Source organism: Cajanus cajan, chromosome 7, assembly GCF_000230855.2.
Source record: "Cajanus cajan strain Asha chromosome 7, NIPB_CcT2T_4, whole genome shotgun sequence".
NCBI lineage: Eukaryota > Viridiplantae > Streptophyta > Magnoliopsida > Fabales > Fabaceae > Cajanus > Cajanus cajan.
In genome coordinates, this window is record NC_138523.1 from 49,083,974 (window position 1) to 49,104,436 (window position 20,463).

Here is a 20,463-nt window from a genome sequence, read left to right on the forward strand (position 1 = left end):
TCAGCATACAGATCCTGGACCTACAATCCAACAAATACAGGTACATATTTTTCTTTCTAAAGAAAAAATAAATAAATAAAAGAATGACCAACTCTTATTTCATGAAAGCAACATAATATGAAAAATTCAATATATACAAAAGAACTCAACTCAATGAGTCAAGCACATACTAAGCAAAAAGGAAGAGAAGAACAAAAACAGAACAATATTTACCATTGGAGTATTTTCAAGTTAATTATCCCCACCCCTATGAAAATAAAAAAGGAAGCAGAGATTGAATTTATTTTTTAAACATCCTTGTACAGTATCTGGTATTTTGGTACACGTTCAGGCGGGAGAGGACATTTCACAATAAGCTTTCCCTTCATTGCTCCTCTAAATATTGTCTGCAGAAATTTCATGAATACTGATAATAAATACCTTGGAAGTAGACAATTCAATTAGAATACTGGGGAATTTTACAAATAATTAGTAAAACAAAAAAAAACATTTAAAATACTGAAATTTAAATATTGCCAAAGAAAGATGTTCTCAATATATCAAGGGACGGATCTAGTTATTGTGTTTTAAAAAAGAAAAACTAAAATTTTAAATATTTATGTGAAATGATGACAGAGCAAAATTCCCTTAGTTTATCTATTGAGTGAACCACTTTCTCCTTTTCTACTAGTCTAGTGGGTTTACTTAGATTAAAACTTTAGGATTTTTTCTGTATTAACTTTTATTATTCATTTTCATTAGAAATTAGAAATGAAAGACAAGGATGGCTCTGCTCCGTAGCAAGGACTCCTATATATTGAAGGATTTAGAATGAAAAGGAACAGAAAATTGATCTATAACAGCAGTTATAACAAAATATCTTCCCGGAGTTCCCCTTGCAGTTATTACGATACAACACTAAAATAAGGTAAAGTTATGTAAAAGCTAACCTAACACCAAATAAATAAACTCCAGATATTCAATTATTCATCCCATCCCCTATCCAATTATCAAGGCAAATGAGAAAAGAAAAGGAAAGAACAAAAAAAAAATCAAATACTTGAATATTGAAATCAGTTTGCAAATTGTGAAGCCAGTAAAAATAAATACAATTAATAAAAAGGGAAAACATCCTAGCAAATAGCAGTGCTCCCACAAGCCAGTAAGTCATTTTTAAGCATTCTTGATTTTATCCACCAACCAAAAGGGTCTGCTGTGTCCTCTTGACAAAATTAAAACTAGCAATCAAACAAAGATTTTTCTGATTGAATATTTCAAAAGGCCTCTTGATTATACTATGATGTTTAGATAAAAAAAAGATTTATGAAACAAAAATCAGAGAAAAAAGAAGCAAATGCTGACAAAAAAGTAGGGAAAAGTTAGTAAGTTCACTTTATATCTTCTTATTGCTAATTTTAGTATCTACAAGACTAAAAGCATAGCTTTATGCTTTTACTTCACAGTCTTAGTTACTGCTTTAAGAATAAATTTAGTGCTAAATAATAAATAATTAGCAGTTAAAAGTAATTTATGATCATACCAATTGGATCAAAGATCTACATGAATAATATTATTAGTCAAACAAACCAAAATAGATACCTCTACAACATCTATGAAGTCTTGCTTTGTGTAAAAAGAACCAACCCATTTAGTATGATCAGCAGTCCTACATACAGTAGCAAAAATGTCAAAGACTTGCTCTGTAAATTTATTCATACAAGTCAGAAAAGAATACAAGATAGACACAGCTCAAAAATTGGGTGGGGGTATCTTTTCTGTAAAACAGTGCTGACAAGATTACAACATGATAGGTTCCAACTGATATGATAGAAAGATTGAAATTATTGAAAAGAATTTAAGCACGAGCCTTTCTGTATTATTGAGTAATCCTCCTAATCAAAACAACCAAAGTAAATACAATGAGGTATTCGAGAGACCTCTCCTCTCCTACAACTTTTGTTATAACTTTCTACCCCCACTAACACTCTTTCCATTCCCTATTTAAAGACTATTCAGTTACAATTGAATTTCTCCCTCTATGCCTTACATACACCCTCTTAATCATTGGTCTCCTATCACAACACTTTACCAATACAATTCTTTTTCAAATTTTACAAAATAAGAGATTAGAAAATAAAAAGGCAATATTATGTTTTTACACCAATAAAACTCTCCTATCAGCATGCTGTGTGGCATGACAAATTGTATGGCGCAACAGTGTGGAACTAGCTCTCCCCTGCCAGTAAATTTTTTTTTTCCTTACGTGTGCATGTTTTCGATATTGTGGGTTTCTATGAATAGAGCACACTAGCTAATCCATGTCTTGCAAAAACTCACTATCCATTACTCTCTCAAAGAACAACAACAACAACAATAGAATGAAAATCTCATCACTTTTGGAAATTATCATTTTTTCCTGTATCCAGCAACACTTTTAATCTAACACAAAATCTACCACTTAAACAAACACACTGAAATGAAACAATCACACATGAAGCTGCAATAGTATGCGATAAATTGAAGCTAAAAAACAAAGCAGAGACCATACCCATAATCCATTTTCATGTGATGGGCATTGAAAAAAAACACTGTAGATGGTATCAAAGTGATGTCAAAATACTTGATATAGACTTGAATCTCCTCGGAGTCAACATCAACCAATGCCACAGTTGCAAACTTAGAGACCTCCCTTGCTGCTTTCGAAAGCTGTATCAACAAGCCACGAGAAATGAAAAGAAATAATCGTTATTGCGGGGAAGTGTGAAAAAAATAAATAAATTTGAAATGAATGAGAAACAGATGATGAATGAAAATCATACAATGTGATCTAGCTGGAGACAAAGTGTTTCAGTAGCACGACCAAAGCGGAGAACCAGGACCTCATCGAGGGTGTCTCTGATGATGGTATCCACCTCTATCTTCTTCGTCAATGTTGGTAACACGTGGCTCATCTTCCTAGATCAAATTCTTTGGACATTTGATCAAATATTGAAACACACTATTAGGTTTTCCAAAGTGTCACCGAAATTTTCAATGATGAAGAAAAAAGATTGATAGAGACAGGTTTTAGTAGTGTAAGGTTTTCCAAAACTTACTGTATGTGAATTGTAAAGATACCTTGAATCGAAACATGGTATCCTCAAATATGATATAAGCAAGTTTAATTAACAGAAAAACAGAACTTAAAACTAATGCATATGAAATCATAGTGATAGCTAAACATAGGAGGACGAATTTCATTGATTCGATTCCTAAACATAGAACGCGAATTTCATACATTGAATACCTAAACATAGAAGGAGGAGAAAGAGAGAACCTGACTTGAGAAGTGATTTCCCTCTGCCCACACAAAATAAACGCAGAGTTTTCACTTTGTTTTTCTCTCAGCTTCTCCTCTCTCCAAATTTTTATTTCATCGCCATTTGATTTTTTCTTAATGTGCATAGTGCCACCAAGAAGGTTTTCCATGTTAGTTACATTACATGTAAATACTGCTTTCATTTTTTTTCACCGAAATTTTCCTAAAATATGTTATTATATTATTATTCTTTTAATTAAAAGAAATATTGATATATAATTATAACAATTAAGTAATTACAAATATATATATATATATATTCAAAATATACTAAAATTTAAATAATTTAATTATTTTTAAATTATTGTTCAATTTTAACAAAATTTGACAAAAACATACAATGTAATATAAAGTTATAATTCAATTGTTAAATTGACAAAATTCACATTTAATATAAAATTATTGAACGATATAAAATAATAAAAAGTTACATCAATGTCATTTGAATCTTCTTATATATTTTTGAGAGTGAGAGAAAGAGGAGGGATTCACTTATGCTAAAAATAAGTCTATTTAAACTTAATTTACTCAACAACTCATACTTTATATCAAATTTTAACGATCTAATCATTGAAATAAGAATTCTTAATTCATATATCAAGTCTACAAAGTTATTAAAATATTGAAAACTGTTTTGATATATATATATATATATATATATATATATATATATATATATGTGTGTGTGTGTGTGTGGGATGTTTAAGTAGAAACCTCTTAATATAAGAAATGAAAACTATTGATAATAATCATTGGATTAAAATAGAAAGGTCACATTAAAAGGAAAAAAAACAAAATTATCATGTACTATCATATTATTAAATAATTGTCATTACAACTTTCATTGTCACAATAACCATTATTGTCTCTACTACACCATTACCACCACTACCATCATCATAATTATTATTGTTGTTGTTGCTACCACTGTTGTAATCTTTGCCACTATCATCACCATTGCCTTTGTCATCACTATTATTGCAATCATCATTACCATCATCGTCATCAAAATCATTGTTGTCGTTACCACCATACTTCCCTTTGTCGTTGTCGTTGTCATCGCTACCACCACCACTACTAGTTGCAACAACAATAGTGGTGCAACTGCCATAACCACAACTATCATCATCGTCATTGCAACAAGAATAATAGTAGTGGTTATCACACATTTCAACTTAAGGATCTCTTACAACATATGTGAATAGTTTAAGTGGTTTGATCTTATCGAAATAATACAGTCTCACCCTTTTGGCTTGTTAGGTCAACAACTAAGTTGGATACCAATCCATTTTCAATATAACATGATTTCTCAAATTTCGTCACTTTCACTAGAAATGTTTAGTACTAGGTTTCAGGTATAACGTAGTTTGGATGTGGGTCCATCACGATATTGACATGCATTAACTAAGTCACATATGGGTATAAACTGCTAATTATCCTATCGATACCATGCACTCTTCTAGTAATTAGTTAAGGATTTCACCCCTCAAATTTATATCTTACTCAATTTGGTTACTTATAAGCTAGTATGGCTCAACTTGTTTACCATATAATATCAACTAAGAATTTAGAGGAGACTCAACACTCCACTTCAAGAGACAATATACCTAAGATTTTTTTATAAATAAAATTGGACTCCTAGAACACCATAACACATCCACACAATGAGATATCTCACCTTTTAAAAACAACACTCTCCCCTCTAGTTTTAAGTTCACAACACAACTGAATAACATAGTTATACAACACAACTGAACAACATAACTATATAACATAGTTCAACAACATAGTTATACAACACAACTCATCTCAACAACATGCATCATGTATTCTCAACACAACACAACATTCACAACACTTGGTAATATTATTCAATTCAACACAAATCATCTCAACTTGCTTCATATAAATATTTTACAACATAATCTTTCATTATAAACAACACGATACAACACCACTTCCCAATTATTCAACTTACAACACCAAGTACATCGAAATATTCAACTTAAACAACTTGACATAGTTTATCTTTAAATTCTACAATAACACAGTTGAGGTGAAAATTGGTTAAGTCAAACTCGTCTTGCTAAACCAATTTAAGAGAAATACACAAGAGGCCAAAATTAGATAAGTCAAACTTGTCTAACTAAGTCAATGTAACAAAAACATAACAAATGCCAACATTAGCTAAGTCAAACTTTTTAGCCAAGCTAACAAACCCATAAAACTTTTTATCTAAGGATTTTCAAAGCCCCAAATCCTTATCTCTTTCACTCAAAAACAACAATCTAAACCATCAAAATCATATAAACTCAACATGCAATCATCAATTTTTAACATTTTCACGACTTCTACAACTTAGATTCACCGAAATAATTATATAAACAAAATGCAACAACAACATGATCTAAGATCATTCATTCTTCTTCTTTCATCGAGAAAACCACGAGAACAAAACACTTAGGATTCAACCCTTCAAAATTCAACATAATAACATCAATTAAGCATGAATTCAACACAAAAATTCATCATATTCATTATAAGAATGTTAAACTACAAGCTTCTTTTACCTAAATTGTTCTTGAATCAAGGAAAGGTAGGACGAAAAAGAGAAATCCTATAACCTTTTATATGATGACTTCCCTCTTAGATTCTTAGCTTCTCAGCTTGAATTGTGGCTTCTACTAAACTAACTATGTTGATCAGGAGAAGGAAATAGATGTTTTGGCAAAATTGGACGAAGGATCAAACTCTGTTGGATTTAGAGCACCTTTATCTAACTTCTCTTTAAAATTTTAGAATTATAAAATTTTCATTCATTTTTTAGAATCCATATTATATACATTCAATATTCCTTTGATCAACTCTAACTTTCATTCTACATAAGATAAAAATAGCATAAATTATCACTCTTAATTATATATGTCATTAATATATAATTAAAAAAAATACAGTGATGCATATATATATATATATATATATATATATATATATATATAATATATATTATTTCATAAAGCAATTTTTGAAACTACGTATAATTTATTAAATCATAATCCTAAAAATTATTTTCTAGAACTATTTATCTTGTTAAAATATTGTTTTGAAAGCTACTTCTTAGAAATGTACTTTTGGGTGAAACGAAACAGTTTTTACACATGAAAGAGAGGGGTTATTCGAATAAAAAATATATTTTAAGTATTGTATTAAAAAAAGTAATATAATAGGTGTGTATTAAGTACATAGGGGGTGTAAGTGGGGGTGTAAATAGCAAAAGCTCAACGGCGAGTAGCGAATAAAACATAAGTCCACAGTCGAAAAAAAATTGTCCAACACGAAATTCGGGTTAAACTGGCCGCTGAACTTAAGCGCAGACTAAACATTTAAAAGATGGATAATGATATATACACTCCTTTTTCTTTTTTTATATAAGTACACCTCTTTATAAAAAAAATTCTAAAATATTCATAATTATTTTTATTTTTAAAATTTTTAATTTTACATCTTTAACTTTTAATTTATTATTTTTTCTTTTCACACATCTTTTTTTTTTTTTACATGCACCATCTTGTCTTTTTCTAATTCATCACATATTTCAGTGAGTAGTTTTAATTCTCGATTTTTATATTACTCTCTTATTTTCTTACCTTTTTCACTTTTTCACATGCACCCAAATCATAGAACTGGAAGGCGACAATATTGTAGGTACTTATAGCTTCCTTGACAGTTTATATCAAATTAGACACGCATTTTTTCTTCCAACACTTTCTTTCCTTTCACCCCTCCAAAAACCTTAACATTAAGTTTAGTGTTATAAAAAAAACATTTTCACTATTTTAGAGTACTATAAAAGTAGTAAAATCAATGAGAAAACTAAAAGAGAAAAGAAAAAAGAATAATACAAAATTAAAATAATTAAAATTACTTATCAAAATAAGTGAGGGCAAAGAAAAATTAAGGAAGTGCATATGAAAATAAGGGAAAGATATATGTAAAAAAAGTACTAAATTAAATGTTAGGAGTATAAAATTAAAAAATAAAAAATAAAAAATAAAAATATTTTAAAATTTTAATTATTTTATTTTAAAAGAGAGAATATACTTATTAAAAAAAAAAGGTATATATATCATAATCCTTAAAAGACTGGCTCAAAAGAGCCAATTGGCCCAAACAGCCCACTTTAAATTTCAATTAGCTTTAGAATCCTCTATCTCTCCCTCTTCCTGCTTCCCAACATACTCTTTAATAAAATTTCTTAAACCCTATTTAATTTCAGTCGAAATTCATGGAAAGTAAAAACATTTGCGTGACTCAATTCTTATTTGATTTTTTTTAATGTGTATCTGAGACACACTTTAATAATTATTAAAATCCACTATTTAATGTTTTTTTTAATATATTTATTATGTGAGAGAATAAATAATAATAAATAATATTAACTCTGATTTTTAAAATTAATTTGATGTCATTTTTAACCTTTCCCTTCCGTTTGCTCTTTTCACTTCCAATCAAAACAATAATGAAATAGATTTTAACAATATTTTACTTAAAGTATTAAACATTATTTTATATTTTTTTAAACTTTGTTATGTTTTTGTTGTTGTTGGTTTAATAATATTTTATATTAATAAATAAAATATTATGTGATAATATTTAATAATTTTTTTTAATTAAATTAAAATTTGAATATAAGAATTAAAATAAATATTTTTTAAAATTATAAAAATAAAAAATATTAATTTAAAATTTGAAAGACTGAAAAAAGTTATTTTAAATTTAAATGATTAAAAATATATTTAAATTTCATCAAAAACTAATATGATTATCTCAAGTAATACTTATATTATATGTAATATTTTATTTGTATGTGATATATGTAAATTTTTTTATAAAATTTAAAATGTGTTATATATCTTAAAATGATTGTTAAAAAAATAATAACTTTAAATTTTAAAAGAATAAAAATAAATAAAAAAAATTGTACAAATAATTAAAACACTTTATTTTATCTGGAGTAAAAAATATATTTAAATCAATTTTTTTTTTTACATGTTATTTATTCTTTTTAAATTTTTAATTTTTATTTTCATCAAAACAGAAAAATAATTTTTATAAAATTATTCATAGACTCCAGTATAATACTAGAAAATGAGGAACATAACACACTGTACTATAATACCAATATAATTTGAAACATACCTCATAGCAATGGTAATAGAAAAAATCAGTAGCAACAAAAACATAATAGAGTTTAAAAAAATAAAATTATGTCAAATACTTTAAGTGAAATATTGTTAAAATATGTTTTATTATTATTTTGATTCGGAGTAAAAAAAATAAATAGAAGGACAGGATTAAAATTGACATCAAATTAGTTTTAAAGTTCAGAGTTAATACTATTTATTAATGTTTACTCTTTCACATAATAAATATACTAATAAAAGAGATTGGATAGTAGATTTTAATAATTGTTAAAGTGTGCCATAGGTTATATGTTAGAAAAACCGTAAAAAATATAAAATAATGTCTAATACTTTAAGTGAAATATTGTTAAAATTTATTTTATTATTATTTTGATTAGGAGTGAAAAAAATAAATGGAATGACAGAATTAAAAATGACATCATATTAATTTTAAAACTAGAATTAATACTATTAATTATTGTTTTCTCTCACGCATAATAAATATACTAAAAATGACATTGAATATTAGATTTTAATAATTATTAAAGTGTGCCAGCAACATACATTAGAAAAACCGATTCTTATTTAATAAGGTACATTAATGACTGCATTATTTATTTATGATTATTATCACTAGAAGATTGTCATGACACACACCTTGTAGTGAGACTATACATGTCACTAAAAATTACTTTTACCCACACAATAATTATAATATATGTTGATAAATTATTAAAAAGTGTGAGTATAGGCATACACGAAATATATTGTTAAATCTCATTTAAAATCAACACTAAAATTGTGTGTAACTTTATGTAAAATATATATATATATTGTATTTTTGTCTGTATGTAACATTTCTTGTAGTATTGTTTGTAGGGGTTTCAATTTTGTGTTTCGGCGTGATGGTTTTATTCACAATGTCGTTTTATTCTTCAGTTTTTATTCTTGCAGCAACTCTTCAGTTTTTTTTAATCACTACTTTTATTTTTCTTGATTTTTTGAGTTTAGTGATCAATTATTTTCTGATATTTTTTTTAAAATTAAATTGACACGCGTTTGTTGCTCGTGTGAATTGGTGGCTCTCCATCAAATTGAGGAATTTTGATTGAGGTTATGAGTAAATGGACAAAGTCTCATGTTATCAATATAATTGTAAAAAAAACATAATAATTTTGTGAAAATTGATGCGTGTGATTCTTATTTACATATGTCCTTTAAAAATATTGTTGACAATTGTTTTAATTTATTTATATTATTTAATATATGAAAAGAAAATAGTTATTGATAACTTACAATTCAATTATAATATAAATATTAAATTGTTTTTATTTTAAAATTTAAATATAAAATATCTTTTAAATATTACAACATATTTCTGCCACACATAATTTATCACATCATATCACATAAAAGTTAACTCAAATAAATATAACATTTAACATAAATTGTACTAACATTTAATCATATTAATTATGTATTCTTAAATTCATACTGTTCGTTTCATTCACTTAATTTCGTTTACAATATTTGCTTGATGTTAAATTAATGAATTCCGCAAAAATATTAGTGAAATAATTTGTGAGTTCTTTTAATTAGTTAAAAACAATTTTCTCACTTTCATATGCTATGATGTTTATCTTGTCTATGAAAACTCATTAACCTGAAGAAAGCAAACACTATAACTAACCAAATCGTCCATATATGTTTTTTAAACATAAAAAAATCTCTCTCCTACAATTCACCATGGTTGCACCGTTCAGTTATTATTAAATAATATTGAATCAACATGTTGCATGGCACCTGGCACCCATGCTTCAGCATTTCTGGAAAAACATAAGAATATGTTAGAACACAAGTTATACCAAAAGAAGTCATAGGTTCATGTCATAAAGTTGTGAGTCATCCAACTACACAACCTAAACATGCATTGCTTTCAACTTTTTATTGGTATTTTTTTTTTTATCTTTTGTGATGGACCCAAAAATTGTTTTTATAGAACTTTAAGATAATAACTTTATTGTAGTTTAAGTAGTTTCACATTTAGAATCTTTAACTAGAGATCATAGTTTAATTTTTAAGTTGAATATATAAAGTTACAATTGGAATACGGAAATACCACTCTGCTTATAACTCTTTATGAAAGTCAATTCAATGAAAATGAGTTATCACTCTTTATAAAAATAAGTAAATAAATAAATAAATGAACTGAACAGCTATGTTGAACAACTTGGAGCTTGGCTCGTACCCCACGATGGTTAACTAGGCAACAAAAGCTGGTCCACACTCCACGATATTTTTTTTGGGCATAGTTTTAATATATAATACTCTTTATCTATAAATAAGAAGAAAAAAAAGGGTTATTGAATGAAAACATTTTCATGAAATTTTTTCCAAGGAAAGTGTTTGTAGGATTTATTTTAATCTTATATTTCTTATTTATAATTTTTATTTTATAAATTAAATCTTAATTTTTTTAAAATAAATTATTAACAATTAAAATAAATATTATATATAAAAAATAAAAATATTATTTATGTTTAAAATTATTTATTTATCACGAATTTTATTAATAATATAATTTATATATTAAATAAATTTTAGTTATATGAATAAGAACTTATCTTGTGCATTGTGCACCTTAAAATACTATTAAATAATAATAAATAAATTAAAATACAATAATATAAAAATTATAAACTGTAAACTTAATATTTGTAGGGCACAAGGTACCAGGCTACTTTTGAAATAAAAGAGGTGAATTTATTTTTAATTTAAAAGTAAATAAAGGAAATATATAATGAGAATTTCATTTTGACAAGAAAGAAATGAACTCATAAGAAAAATTAAAAAGTTCATGAAAATATTGATTTTCGAATGAATGACATTATTTTTTAAGTTTAAAATTTAGAATTAAAGAAGCTTAATTTTTTTTTATTTTAAAATCTTAATCATAGATTGATAATGAAGGATTTTGCTCATATATCCACTACCAGTGAAGTAGAACCTTAAAAATAAGGCAATTTTTTTTAAAAAATAAAATAATCGAGAATCGATTAATTATATATTTTGAAAACAAATTCTTTTATAAGACAGCCAACACAAATAACTCTTCTAAAATATTTACACATTTTTGGGAACTAAATTATATTATTCATTTTTGTTTTGTGAATCCAATTCACTTGGGAAAAAATATCTTCTCGAAATGAATTTTTAATAAATGTCTAGTATTGAAAGAAAGCTAAATTTGAGTTATATATATAATTTTGCAACTAGTTCTTAATAATTCACTAGGCTTGTTTTTGTATAATTTTGAGTCCATGATATATGAAGTGTTTGGTCAATTGAAGAATTTGCGTGGTTGATAGTTGCCATTGCCCATTTGCAATGCAAATGAATTAAGGAACAGAGCCACCGATGGCTTATGTTGTTGTCTGGCTGGTAGTAAACATGAGGAGGGCCCACCACTTTAATTTTCGAGGTAGGGGAAGAAGAGGCTGCTTCCTTGCAACTACTCTATTATACACGATAACTATGTTTGTCAAGTAATATAATTTTTTCATTTTATTCTTCAAATTTTTAATTAAATAATTTTGGTTTATAAAATATTATAATTATGCAATTTTAATCATTAAATTTTAAATAAATAATTTTTAACATTTTAAATATTATAAGTGTGTGATTTTAGTTCTTAAAATATGGTAATTATACAACTTTTAATTTATTTAAGTTTCATATACTATAATTTTCATTTATGTTAAATTATATATATATATATATATATATATATATATATATATATATATATATATATATAATCTAACATAATATGTGAATATCGTTGGATAATTTTTTTTTTTTGACAGCATGGATGATCTAAATTTTTACTTTTTATAATAATCAAATGTTTTCATAACAGAGTCGCTATATTCATTCACGATAATCAAATATTTTTATAAGAGTTTCTCTGTATATAACATATGTTCACATGGCGTAAAAAAAAACATATGTTCGCAGTAATCAAATGTTTTTCAAGAGTTTCCCTATATATAAATCCAGATTTATAATTTATATTTTGTGTATGTGATATTGATGACCATCTATTAACGTTTATTTATGATATAGATTTATTGTTATAGTTTCTTTTTTATTGTTTACCATGATCAAATATTTGTTCACAGAGAACAATATATATCCAAAATTATAGCTTTATTTTTCACAATAATCAAATATTCTTACAAGTATTTTTCATAATAATCAAATATTATCAAAAGAGTCTTCCCATAAATATGTCACATAAAATTGGTCCATAATAATTATATTTTGGTGTATATAATAATTGTTTTGTTTGATAGTATTTTTGCTTTTCTTATATATTTTCTTTCAGAAGTAACCATAATTAGTTGAGACAGATGAGATATAACCTTAGTTTGCTACGAAAGATTTATTAGCATATTTACATTATAATACAAACAATATATTATAAAATATATTATTTGTGAATTAATTTCATTTTTGAAATACTTAATATTAAATTTATTTTACAAGTAAAAAATAATACGTTTATATAATAGAAATACAAATATTTTATAATAAATTATATAATTTATCATTTAATGTAATATATTCACACAATAAAATATAACCATATATGTAATCTCTTTTGTCTTTCTTGTTTTTTTTTTTGTTTTTTTTATTTTAAATCTCATTGTCTTATAGTTTTTCACATATATATCATTAATGTTATATTATATATAATTTTTAATATTTATATGTAATATAACACATAGTTTTAACATATAATCCCTATATCTTACGATGTGTTTGGATTGATTTCATGATAAGAAATAATCAAGTTTAGACAATAGCAGAACTTGGATAAAAAATTTGGAAATGCTAAATTAATCTTTTTATATATAAATTAAATGTTTTATTAATTAAAAAATAATAAATTTTTTCATTTTTTATACTTAAAATAAACATACATAATAATAAAATTAAAAAAACATTATCATTTATTAGTCATTTCATAAAATAATTATATAAATAAACAGTTTTTTTTAATATAAATAAAGCACAAAACTTTTTGTCTTATTTTTCTCTTTGCAATCTTTTTAATATAAAAAATGTATAAATTTTTCCATCATTACATTTTAAAATTAAATCTTTCACCTCTAAAATAACTTCAAAGACTAAAACTATTATTAATAAATGAATAGAGGAAATATTCTAATCACAACTTGTCCATAAGAATTTGTTTAACACATTCAACAGGATTGACAGTTCACTAACAAAAAATAAAAGAAAAGGTAATAACATGTTTATCAGAGATTATTTGAATCGTGAATAAGGTTCAGTCTTAATTAATTTCGCTAACAAAATTAAGCATTATGTTTTCAAGTTTTGATCCCTAAATTCATGTGTATATAATAATACTTGTTGGAAGAATTTAGTTTCTTAAATAAATCACAATATACCTTAAGTATTAATATTTACAGAGAAAAATGTCTTAGATTCATCACCAACAACAAAATTCTGCTACATCAAAATTAATTATTAACATTTATTATTCACAAAAATCTCATATTCACATGCTAAGATAGTTGTCCTTGCTACGTGGCTCTTTTTTCCCCATGTAACAAACCTCAACTCAACTTAATTTTGAAGGAAATTAACACTTTTCCTTTTCCTTCTATTTTAATCTTCTTTAATATACACACGGAGTCACCGAGTGAGTGAGAAATTAACGTACGAAACGTAACGTGTATAAAAACAAGACAGTTATAGTAATCAGAATAAAGCAAGGAAATCTTCAAAGATATTTGTTCACATGCATGCATCGTCAAAGCTAGTTTAAAATAACTACATGATAAGAAACGATTGTATAATTAACGAGTTTAAACTTGTTACAACTATTATTGTAATTCAAAACAATTATATAATAAGTCTTTAAGTATTTAAAAACTGTCTAGTCAAAAATGTGTAGCGTCCCGTTCCCACCATTTTTTTTATAATCAGCGAAAATGATGGATGATTAGTTATATATTATAGAGTAATTCGTATTACACGAAATTTTTCAATATCATAATAGTATGAACGGGTTTCGCAAGAATTTCTATGAATTTCAGAATAATCAATCACAGTTTATATTTTATATCAATGTTATAGATTAAAATATATTTACTGTGCAATTAATGCATAAAACAAAGATTATTTAATATAAATAAAATTCATAATAAATAAATACTTCCAAATATATAAATTATATTATAATTAAAAAGTTCACAATAAATAAATACTACAAATATATAAATCATATTTTAAATTTATAATAAATAATTTGTTCTACAATATAAATTATTTTTAATTATTATTAGTATTTTAGTATGTGTAATATGTACATGTTAAATATTTATTATATATAACTAAAAAATGAAAATAAAACATGTATATAAATGAATACTATATTTAAATGTATAAATTATATTTTAAATTTATGATAAATAATTTATATTATAGTACAATATTATTTTATGGTTGTTAAAACTTAACACTAAAACAGGATGTTAGTTAGACCAAATTAATTAAGGGTAGAGGACACACAGATGGTGGTTAAGAATTGACACTGACACTAAAATTCGATAACAATGTCATTCCAAATTTAAAATAATACCTAATTAGTTCCTCACTCGTTTCATATTCGTATAATAAATTCTGAACCATATATATACTTATCCTCTAGTCAAATATTCAAACTCATCAAACCAATTTTCTGTTTTCTTAGTCTTCTTGGCGGCTTGTCTTTCTTTCACGTGAATATACATGATTTTTCTGGGTTTACAAAAATAATAAAAATAAATCACATCCTGAATGTTCATTATCTAACACACACAGTTTGGAGAGTGAACTTTTGATTTCCTACTTCTTTAATAATTCATATACATGTGGATTTCGCACTAAGTACTTTCATAACTAGTACAATAATTTACCCCTCTCAATCGTTTATCTGTATCTATATATTAATTTTATTTTCTTAATCATTCATATTTTATTCCTTCTCTAAAATAATTTTAATATTTTTTAAAAATTAATAATAATTACAAAAAAAATTATATAATTTTTTTAAGTATTCATTATAAATCTAAAATATAATCTATATATTTAAAAATATATTTAATCGCATAAAAATAAATATTTATATTGTACATATACTGAAAACTAGTTCTAGAACGAAGGAAAATGGTGTATAGATTAAAAGGTTAAAGCTCATAGTTGACTAATTAAAAATAAATAAATGAGAGGGATGAGGTCGAAGTCTCACTCTGCATACATATGCATATTCACTAACCCAAAAAAGGGTTTCTCGCAAATAATGACGTATTTGCGGGACACGTCATGGCAGAGAAATTCACTGCGTTTTAGATGCTCTAATTTCTCAACACGTGTTTATTAACACGTAGTGTATCATCTATTATTACTCTCTATATCATATATAATTACATGTTATTAATTTTTATTATCGTAAATTAACAAAAAAAATTAAATATTATGTAGAGTTTAATCGAGACCTGACGATCTTAAAATGTCTAATAACATTCTCATTAATAAAGAATTATTAGACGGTTCATGACAATATATGTATATTCCCAAATGTTTTTTATTTTAATTTTATTTTACATCATATATTATTAACTTGATATCAATAGTTTTATTTTTTTTATATAAAAAATTAAATACTACTATAGACTGATTAGGATACATTTGATAGTCATAAAGTCATAATTTCTTTCTCTGTATTAATTTTAATTAATTTTTTTTTGTAATAATAAGAAAGATTACAAAGATGGTCTCAATGAAAATTGAACTAGATCCTCGTGCTTTTAACTATTCTAATCCTTTCTCACCTAACTATTATGATAACCCTAGTGTTATTAATTTTAATTAGTTAAGTACTATTTGTGTAGCTCAAATGAGTGTAGCGAGGTTGGTTCCTACATTATGTTGTTAATAGATAGTATTGTAAATATAATATTTAATGTTTAGAGATTAGGGTTTAATTTGTTTGGTATCCTTGTTCTGCCACGTGACGGTAGAAACACACTTGTACCCAGTTACGAAAGTTACGTTGTGGTTTACATTCTTCGAATAGCTAGCGCAGTCAACGTGCAAGGACAAGTCTAAAACCGCGTAAAGCAACGGTAGATGAATCATTAATAAACGGTTTAAATATTTATTGTAAAAGAAAACATGATTTTGATGGTGAAAATATATAGTAGAGTTAGTTCAATCCATCTATAAAAGGAGGAGAAGAAGAAAGCAGGTGGCAGGAATTGTTTGAGTGAGTTTCTTCTTACAAACAGCTTATTAAATTAATTGAGAGAGGTATGTATAACGAAGTCCTTACTCCTCTAGTTTCACTTTTCAGATATATAGATATGTATGTTAATATTAATGAATAATGATGAATGCATTAATATATTAATTCTTACGTAAATTTGATTGTGTTTATTGGCTCAGAAATATAGATGGATAGTGTGGTAAGCACAGTGATGGTGGTGTTGGCAATGGCAATGGCATTGGCATGCAGCCTCATGCAAATGCATGCAAGAAGAAGAAAATCGAACTACAAGCTTCCACCGGGACCCTCCCTAGTGAGCATAATCAGAAACTCGTTGGAACTGTACAAGAAGCCACAGCAGACAATGGCGAAGCTAGCCAAGGTGTACGGCCCAATAATGCGTTTCAAGATAGGCCAATCAACGACAGTAATAATCTCTTCCACAGACGCAGCCAAAGAGATTCTCCAAACCCACGACACGTTATTCTCGGACAGAACAAACCCCGACATCACCACAGCCTACAACCACAACCATTACAGCTTGGTCTTTCTCCCCGTTTCACCCCTCTGGCAAGAACTCAGAAAAATCTGCCACGGAAACTTGTTTTCCACCAAAACCCTCGACGCTAGCCAAGACCTTAGACGCAAGAAACTGCAGGAACTCCTGGCTGATATCCGCCATAGCAGCCTCAATGAAGAAACTGTGGACGTTGGAAGAGCAGCTTTCATGGCCTGCATTAACTTTCTGTCTTACGCCTTTGTCTCTCAGGATTTTGTTCCCTCTGTAGGTGATGGCGAGTACAAGCACATAGTGGGGACTCTCTTGAAAGCAACTGGTACACCAAACTTGGTGGATTACTTCCCCATGTTGAGGATTTTCGATCCACAAGGCATCAGAAGGCACACCACCAATTACATTGACAAGCTGTTCGACGTGTTGGAACCCTTAATTGACCAACGCATGAAGATGAGGCGAGAGAAGAAGGATTATGTCACAAACCACGACATGTTAGATATCTTGTTGGAAGTTTCTGAAAGGAGCAGCGACAAGATACATAAGAAGCAGATCAAACATTTGTTCCTTGTATGTATATACTTAATTTTCCACATGCAGATAATGAGCTTTTTTAATTACTAATTATATATGTTTAATTTGTAATAATATATATATAGGATCTTTTGGTTGCGGGAACTGACACAACAGCGTATGGATTAGAAAGGACAATGAGTGAACTGATGCACAACCCTGAGGCGATGTCAAAGGTGAAAAAGGAGTTAGCAGAAACCATTGGAGTAGGCAAAGCTGTTGAGGAATCGGACGTGGCAAGGCTTCCTTACTTACAAGCAGTGATCAAAGAGAGTTTACGTATGCACCCACCAGCACCACTGTTACTGCCACGTAGAGCCAAGAGAGACGTTCAAGTGTGTGGATACACCGTCCCAAAGGGTGCCCAAGTCCTGATCAACGAGTGGGCCATTGGTAGGAACCCACAGGTATGGGATAACGCTCATGTTTTCTCCCCAGAAAGATTTTTAGACTCTGATATTGACGTCAAGGGTCGACATTTTAAGCTCACACCATTTGGCAGTGGAAGACGCATATGCCCTGGCTCTCCTCTTGCGCTCAGAATGTTGCATCTCATGTTGGGTTCTTTGATCAACTGTTTTGACTGGAAACTCCAAAACAACATGGATCCTAAGGATATGGATTTGGATCTCTCCCTCACAGCTCTTCCTGTTATCGTAAACACCAACTAATTCATTACTTATACCTCGCTCTATAACAACATAAATAATAAGCACCCTTTCAGTTCAATGCAGAAACCCTAGGATTTTATGTATTTCTGTAACGTTCTTCTACTTTCATTTTATTTTCTATCCATATGTAAAATAGTGCCGGCTTGAAAAAACTCAATATTGCTCTCTAAATTTTTTCCATCTTGTCCAATTATTATTTTATTTTATTTTCTCGCTTGCTTTGTCGTTTGGTTTAATTAAATTTTAATCATCCTACATAATTAACTAGGATTAGTCTTAACTATAATTTTATATTATAGAATTTGTACTTTTGCTAAAAGTTGATCTTGTACAATGTTAAAATATCTTATCCATACGTGAGGAAAATATCTTATCCTATACGTTGTGGCCCAAAAGTGAGGAAGACTAGACTGCATGCTCACACTCACTTCATTTGTCATTATTAGACACACAAGCTAATCAATTGATGTCCACATATTACTTCGGTGCATGTTTTACACGATATCTTGGTCCTCTCCATTATTTTCTTTATATATATAAGTAAAAAATATTTAAATTCTTTTAACTAAAATATAAATAAATTTTCATCAAAATAATTTTATTTAATGTTCTTAATTCAAAAATATTCTTAAAATAATAAATAAGAGCATTATTCACTATGTATGATTATGAATACTATAAAATAAAACTGTGTACAAAGCAATTAATATAGTGTGAAATTTTATATTAGACATAAATATAATTCATATTTATAATTTATTGCAATGTCAAAATGATTTTTTTACTTCTAGTAAAAATTATTTTTTTAAACAATGCACAATATCATACAAATATTCTATGCAATTAGATAAATGAGTTGTAAAAACTGTCCACAAAAAAATTAAAATCATATTAATACAGATAATATTGTATTCTTCAATTAATTATTTTGAATATTAAACTATAAAAAAATATATGAAATATTAATTTTATGCGATTAAATATATCTTAACATATATTATATTTTATATTTATAATGAATACTTAAAAAAATTAAATAAATAAGACCTTCCAAAATTCTTCTTTGATTTGAACTTATCGAGTTCAAAATCTTGACCAAAATGATGTAATGTAATTCAAAAATTAAAATAAAAATTCATAACATATCATAAATTCAAAGACAGAAACATGGTTCAGAAACTGAAAACAAAAATTCATAGCATAACATATACTAAAAAAGTTCAAAGAAATTACTGAGAATGCACATGAAATAACATATACTGAAAAAGTTCAAAAATTCATCCTTGACTGTATAGTGTCAATTTGGTAGTAAGTGGTTCACTCCAGTTTGACTAACAATGAAATAAAATCTGCTACCATTGTTCTTAGTTGCATCGTCCTTAATGATATACTGTATAGCCTAAATGTTTAACAATTGAAGTTATCAATCCCCATTGACAATATTACCAAATCTAGTGCTTGATATACAAAATTTACACACCAAGAATACAACTAGAACGGGTCGTTCTGGTTTCAGAACGGGCCGTTCTGATTCCAGGTGTATTCAAGACATTTTAGATCCATCTACGTGGCATCCATGTGACATCCACATGGTCACCAGTTAATTCTGTTGAAATCATTTGGACGGAAGTCCCAAATTGCAATAATTTAAATTATTAGGGACCAAATTAAAACCAAAAATTAAAGTGAGATTAAATTGAAACAAAAAAATATTATAAGGGACCAAATAAAGGTTTTAACCGATATTTTTTGTAAATGGAACATGTACTATCCATACCGCTATGTCGAGCTCGAGCTCGGCATCACAACGTGGAGTGACCTCGGACACACGCTAGGCGACATCGACT

The 20,463-nt window shown here is 27.1% G+C and overlaps 2 protein-coding genes across 6 annotated transcripts; one reads left to right on the forward strand and one right to left on the reverse strand.

The window, feature by feature from the left end:
• Window positions 1–72: 72 nt before the first annotated feature.
• Window positions 73–3,462, reverse strand: LOC109805094 (mRNA splicing factor, thioredoxin-like U5 snRNP). 5 transcript variants are annotated; one of them, XM_020367051.3, is made up of 5 exons: window positions 3,296–3,462; window positions 2,799–2,934; window positions 2,528–2,685; window positions 1,579–1,645; window positions 73–386 (listed from the first exon to the last, which is right to left on the reverse strand). In XM_020367051.3, exons 1-5 carry the CDS (start codon window positions 3,445–3,447, stop codon window positions 288–290), a joined length of 612 nt encoding a protein of 203 aa, XP_020222640.2. In that variant the 5' UTR covers window positions 3,448–3,462; the 3' UTR covers window positions 73–287. The 5 variants fall into 5 exon arrangements, with proteins under 5 accessions (XP_020222640.2, XP_082916077.1, XP_020222641.1 ...); XM_083059951.1 differs by having other exon boundaries at window positions 3,266–3,462; XM_020367052.3 differs by having other exon boundaries at window positions 2,799–2,946; window positions 3,296–3,453.
• A 13,282-nt stretch (window positions 3,463–16,744) lies between these two features.
• On the forward strand, window positions 16,745–18,794 carry LOC109794383 (geraniol 8-hydroxylase). Its single transcript, XM_020353833.3, has 3 exons — window positions 16,745–16,902; window positions 17,038–17,942; window positions 18,032–18,794. The coding sequence occupies exons 2-3, from the start codon at window positions 17,046–17,048 to the stop codon at window positions 18,614–18,616; spliced, it is 1,482 nt and encodes a 493-aa protein (XP_020209422.1). The 5' UTR covers window positions 16,745–16,902; window positions 17,038–17,045; the 3' UTR covers window positions 18,617–18,794.
• Window positions 18,795–20,463: the final 1,669 nt, after the last annotated feature.